We start from the raw sequence: 6213 nt of genomic DNA, 5'->3' as shown, positions 1-6213 counted from the left end.
TATATCTCTTGATCTTGACCTTTTTAGACCTTCTCTGTTACAGATCAAAGGTCATTGACCTTGGCTATCTGCTGATACTTTCATTTGTGAGGTCTGACGTCTACTTCCGGTATTAGAATCTTCTAAACTTTAGACCGTTCTTGCGCTTGATCTAATTATCGTGGAAGGATGATTTTTTCGGGGTCTTTTCCAATTTGCTACATTTGCAAAGTCCCACTCTGTGCCACGAGTGGCTCTAGTGTTGTTTTTGTTTTTAACAAAAGTGGGGGAACAAAACATTCCTTGGTATATAGGGTAGGGTACAACACTGATAGTTTTCCCAGGGTTTTATTTTTTTTAGATGTTGAATTACCATTTACATTTAATACATTTAGTTCATTTCACAAGTGGGCTTTGATAATTGACTAAAAAACCAATTATATGCACAATCTCAGAAGCTACTGGTTTGAGACTAAGTGGTATAGTCGTTCCGATTATCTTGAATTTTTTCATACGTTCAATTGCCCTTTCCACATGTATGCCTACCCATGCAATACGTTTTGTCAGTATTTCTTCTTGAGGGGTAAGACGGTCCCTGCCTGAGAGAAATGGAGGGATATTTAGCTCAACTTTCCTTGGGTTCAGTATGTCTCTTATCAGAAACCCTCTATCAGCTATGACCAAGTCCCCAGGATTGAGTAACTCGGCCAAACCTGACCTGATGGTAATTTCTTTGTCAGATATACATCCTTCATAAACATCTGACAAAAATGTTATTGCTCCTGTTGGTGCAATTCCTACTAAACATTTCAGGGTTGCATGATTCTGAATCCAGGTATTTATATAGGTTGAGACAGTACCTGTGCTGGTAGCAAATCTATGCGCAAGATCTTTATTTGGAAATCTGTGCCTCAGTTTCATTAGAACTAATAATAGCTGATTTTTGGGTGACAGTATGGTTTGTTGTTTTTTTTCTTTTCTTTTCCTCTTAGGTGATACAGTTTTTTTTCCTTTCCAGTATTTCAGTTCATCACATCCGGCACTTTCCAAGACTCTATAAAAATGATTGAAGTGCTCAACATTTAACCAGTATAGAATTTAAAAAGTTTGCCATTTGCGACCAAATGGTCATAGTCAAACTTTTTTCTTGTGTGTCCTTTTTTTGGACTGCTGCGCTGCAAAGCCTCAATTTTCCTTAGCCTTCTTTCAATTTTATTTGAGAGTGCATCACTGCAAAGGAAAGCTGTTTGTGTTCCAACTTCATGTATAGATGTAACCGTGTATATAACTGTCTTTGTGTCTTCTACAGGTACAGGTACCTATAAATATAATAATTACATTTTATTAATCATAGCAGAAAGCCAGAAATATGTACTCTTATACAATTTTTACAGACTATTAAAATGGTTTTAAACAATGCATTAAATTATCATTTTAACTAACTTACAGCTTTATTTGGTTCACACATGTTTTTATTCTTGGTTGGTGTGTTGTCATCAACAGTCCAGGTTTCAGGTAATGGTTGGTTTTGTAAGGATACCAAAGCTTCAGATACATCCAACAATATTTTTTTCGACACAGGGGCACTTCTTGGAGTAGGTGGTTTCCTCTTTCTCGAAAACTTATCAACCTGGAATACAAATTATGCATGTTGTGTACATTAAGGCCTACATGGCATGGCTAATAATTACGTAAAATCATCATACTTTCGAAACTCCATTTAAGCCATAATTATTAATACAGAACTTACATGTTTTTGGAATGTTTTATTAACCATGTACCTAACCTAGGCTACAACGTATTTGAAAAAAAAGACAACCTATTTGTGACAATAGCCCAATAGGGCCTAGGCCCCATAGGCCTACCAATATTTTGTGAAAGAGAATAAAAAGATAAAAAGGTGGCGCGTGAAGTTTTTACCTGTTTCGGCGTAAATGTTGCTGGAATAGGGTCGGGATGGCTATTAGTCGGTCCATTTTCTCCCACAAAATGCTTGCTGCAAATATATGTCCACCTTGTAACCTTTTCCACTGGGAAATCTTCTCGTCGACAAGCACGTAACCACCGAAGACATTTCTCGAGTTTTCGTTTTGGTTTTGGAAATGGAACCCAAAAAACTCCTTCCATATATTCACGATCTGAATATCTACTGTCACTATTGCATGTTCCATAACAGCAATGTCGTGTAGCGCCATGGGATTTTCGTTTTTCAGAATGCCTGTCTCCTTCCTCCATGCGGTTCTGTAGGCCATATAGGCCTAATAGCCTAGCATTGTTTGTACTACATTTGAAATCGAGTCTGAGAGCTAATTATAGACTGTCCTATTTTTAGTAACTTCTTTGTTTCTCGATCCTTGCTATATTACCTTGCCTGGCAAGCTACCTTTGTTAAAAGTGGCCAAAACGGAGCTGACTTCCATTCTGGCAAAACCAGTGTCCCATGAGCCCTGTCAGACTTCATCTTGTGTAAAACTTTAGCGATTAACTGGAAACCATATTTTTGAATTGAATCGTAAGCAATGAGCGTTATAATGTGTAGCAAATCTGTCAATATCGAATGGCCCCCATGTGGTATTTAACTGATGGAATATATCGTCTTTTATTGACCAATCGTCATGATCTACTACCCTGCTCAATTTGTCGGCCAGTTTGTTTTGTTGCCTGGGAATCCATCCGGGTGTAATCTCAACATTTTGTGCGATGCAAGTCTTTCTAACATCCATTGCCAATGTTTGCAGTTTAACTTTGCTACTACCCACTTTCAATATGTGTGGGACATTTTGATTGTCTGATAACAATTTTACCTGACTGTTTGTAAATGAATACTGAAAATTCAATAAAAAAAAACGCCTCAAACATTCGAGTTCACGCCATTTAGAATTCTGGACTGACTATATAAATACATAGCAGAGAAGCAGATTGTAAGTTGAATTTTCAATTTACTGATAACGTGTTTCTTTTTATTGATTTAAATTTAATCTTAGTAATAACTTAACATTTGTGGTTCCTAACGCCTAGTACTTTAATACCAGCACTTAGCAACTAGACAGCGCATTGTTTGTTACTAAGGTAAACATTTACTATCGATCTTTGTGAAGCAGATTGTAAGTTCAAATTTAAAATCACTTTTTATTGATTTAAATTTTTATCTTAGGAACAACTAAACATTTCTGGTTGCATACGCGGTTACGCCTAGTAATTTAAAACCAGTACTTAGCAGCCAGTGAGCACATTGTTTGTTACCAAGGTAGACATTTACTATTGTAATCTGTAATAATGATAAATCAATAGTGAGTTAAATTTCCAAGCTGTTATCATTCATTCAATCAATAGAACACATACATCTATAGAATCACTGTTTGTGCCACTAATTTCCAAAATGTTTCCTCTTTGGGATTATTATTTAATTCACCTTCAATTTTTTGAATCATTCCAAGCAATTTCGAAATTGGAAGTGATAAATTTTGAAATTTTGAGTTTGACAAGTCTTCGCAATATTGTAGTCCAACTCAATGAAATTGTTAAATTTTCTTTTACAAAACAGGTGAAATTCCCAAAATTTAATGAATAAGTTTTGCAACCAACGTCCAAATGTTACATACGATTTAATTGAAAGTGAATAATCATGTTTAAGGAATTTGTCACACTTTACGACTATTTCTTTCACAATTGCATTATATTCAACAGTATTGTCATTTTATTCCCGTATCAATGTTCAAATCACATAAAAAAAAGTTTCCAGTTTTTTTAACAAGTTGTCACAGGAGGGAAGTTTTTGTTCGAAAACAATATTTTTAGGTTTTTTGGAAAATTCTATGATATTGTCTTGTGGTAAACATTCCCTCTTAACAACTTTCGTTTAACTGTTTATAATGTCTAGCATCTATTTCCTCACAAATATCCATTTCTTCCATAATAATAAGTAGCAAAATGAAGAAATTGTAACTGTAATTTAAATATAAGGGTTTATTTTTAGAAATTGGATTGTGCAACCTCCAATCAATACACAGTGAACTTAAGTACATATTTATCATAAAATCAATATAACAGCGGTTGGTCTTAGGTGTCATTGGTAAGGAATGTGAAATATTTTATATCTAGACTGCAATTATAATATTGTAAATCTAAACGAGTTCCTGGGCCAGTGTAGTTATGGTTTTCGCCTGAATATTTAACACAGGGAAATCCAGGAAGTTTAGTTAGAGATTTTTAATGTCTCCTGAGCCAAAATATGTTTTGGAAGTGTGGATTATTATTAAAGACATTTTTAATGAATTGATAATAATAAAGTTGTGTTCGCCTGGTAGCGAAGTGGAGTAGTGCTTACAGATTTACAGCAACTACGGAGCCAAGTGCAGTGAAGCGAGCGAAATGGAGTAGTTGCTGTAAATCTGTAAGCACTATTACTACTTATATAGGACATAATGATACTATTTCCACAATTATAAATATAAATACAACACTTTAATGTCTTTGAAAGTCAATTATACTATATTCACTATTGTGGATTTTACTATATTTTCCTTAGTGATATACTATTAGGTGCATTGTCATTTCCATATTTCCCATAATTCTTGATTGTGGCTTTGGTTTCCGTCTAAATAAGTCCACTAATAGGTTTTAGTAACTCCCGCTCGCCCTACAGTGTCCCTAACACNGTTTTAACAATATTAAATATTATGACAAATAAAATAGCGAAGGAATAAACAAGCTCCGAGGAGATAAAATATCCAAAGTACCTGAGGATGTAATACAGGTGTGACAGTTCTAATTCGCCAATAGCTTTTTGCAATTTTGGATTATTTGGATTAAATTAAAATTTTAAAGTAAAATAAAAAGGTAATGTAAAATAGCAAGAATGGGCAGAACATCCCCGTTTTAGACGTATCTTGTTTGTTACTCTACGTAATGCAATATTATTTGATAAATTTAAAGACGGATCTAAACATATTAAATCCACGGCTGAACACGAACCATTTTTCATGAGTTAATGACTTTACTACTGTAGTGATTGGTTCTATAGACATTTGACAACTTTGTTTAATTTATGTCAAGTAAAAATAAGGAAGATTTGTTGACAAAATCGTTTTTCTAAATTAACAGTACGACAGAGCTGGTTGTATGCGAAAAACTAAACCACTGTCATTTAATTTAACATAGACATTTCGATCGGGAGATACAGCAAAATAATCAGTTTATCCCAAAAATGACAATGTTATTCAAGTCATCCAACTCGAACGATCGATGCTCACCGCATGTGAACGATCTTCCTATATTGTTCGACCGAGTGTGGCCAAATGTAGCCGTAGGTTAACGAAGGAAGCTACAGAAAACCGAAAGTAAAAAACTTGCTTATGATGCCATTTTCAAAGGAATGTTTTGGCCCCGACAGTACCGACCATTTTTTGGTCGATCGGCCGCATTTATGCGCAAAACAAGTCGGGAACCTGCGAGCATAGTAGAAGCACCCGACGCTCACCAGATCCTAAGACGACCGCCTCGCCCATTTCCGTTAGTTCTCGATCATCCCCGCAGGTAGCCGGCCTTCGTGATGACTTATGCCAAAATATTCTGCCGCTTCCTGTGACAACATACGCCACTCTCGACCACGGTGGAAGAACGGCACATATCGAAAGCTTTCTCTCTCGAGCCAGGGTCGTCAATATTCGGTCAACCGAACAACGCTCCAGATCTTCCCAAAATGTATAGGCTAGTGCTCCATAATGTTAGCAGGTTCACGACCTTTTTTGTAAAATTAAGGCCGATCGACCAAAAAATAGATCTGGTACTTTCGGGACCAAAACAATCCTTGGTGAAATGGGAGTATGGCGTATTCTAAAGGTTTTTCAACTCATAATGTCAACCCATTATACCAAAATTAACAATTAGTACTCCCACTCACTGGTTTTAATTAACCCTTTTAAAACAAATACATAGATATAAATAGCATAATTTAGAAATATTTTCAGGTGAAATTCACAAAGCTTTTGAAAATGAAATTTTTGCATATTGCCTCTTTAAACTAGGAATTGAACGATCTTAATACTACCTTTTAGAATAAACATAAAATTTCGATTTTTTTGAAATTTTTAGAGTATATATTCATCTTTTTACTTATCCATAATATAACCGAATCTAAAAATCCGATGGAAAGCTACAATGTAAGATTTGAACGACATATAGAACCGAGGAGCACATATAACAAAACACAAGACAATATTATGGAATATAACA

The 6213-nt window shown here is 35.1% G+C and overlaps 3 protein-coding genes across 3 annotated transcripts in view; 1 reads left to right on the top strand and 2 right to left on the bottom strand.

Moving 5' to 3' along the window:
- Nucleotides 1-378: 378 nt before the first annotated feature.
- Nucleotides 379-816, bottom strand: LOTGIDRAFT_96841 (hypothetical protein; the record flags this gene model as incomplete). Its single annotated transcript, XM_009065720.1, has 1 exon — nt 379-816. A coding segment is annotated over one exon (438 nt), but the record flags the coding sequence as incomplete, so codon positions are not given.
- A 245-nt stretch (nt 817-1061) lies between these two features.
- LOTGIDRAFT_167837 (hypothetical protein) lies at nt 1062-2214 on the bottom strand (the record flags this gene model as incomplete). The annotated part of the gene is made up of 3 exons (XM_009065719.1): nt 1062-1298; nt 1427-1609; nt 1900-2214. The coding sequence occupies 3 exons, from the start codon at nt 2212-2214 to the stop codon at nt 1062-1064; spliced, it is 735 nt and encodes a 244-aa protein (XP_009063967.1).
- Nucleotides 2215-5185: 2971 nt separating this feature from the next.
- LOTGIDRAFT_167836 (hypothetical protein) overlaps nt 5186-6213 on the top strand; it is a gene marked incomplete at both ends in the record, with an annotated part of 5991 nt that continues 4963 nt past the window's right edge. Inside the window, one exon of the mRNA XM_009065718.1 lies at nt 5186-5288. Coding sequence (XP_009063966.1) covers nt 5186-5288 — 103 coding nt within the window. The remainder of the gene's footprint in view (nt 5289-6213) is intronic.

The sequence above is a fragment of the Lottia gigantea genome (genome assembly GCF_000327385.1).
Source record: "Lottia gigantea unplaced genomic scaffold LOTGIsca_70, whole genome shotgun sequence".
NCBI lineage: Eukaryota > Metazoa > Mollusca > Gastropoda > Lottiidae > Lottia > Lottia gigantea.
Note: the sequence above shows the minus strand (reverse complement) of the source record. Positions and strands in the feature narration are given on the sequence as shown.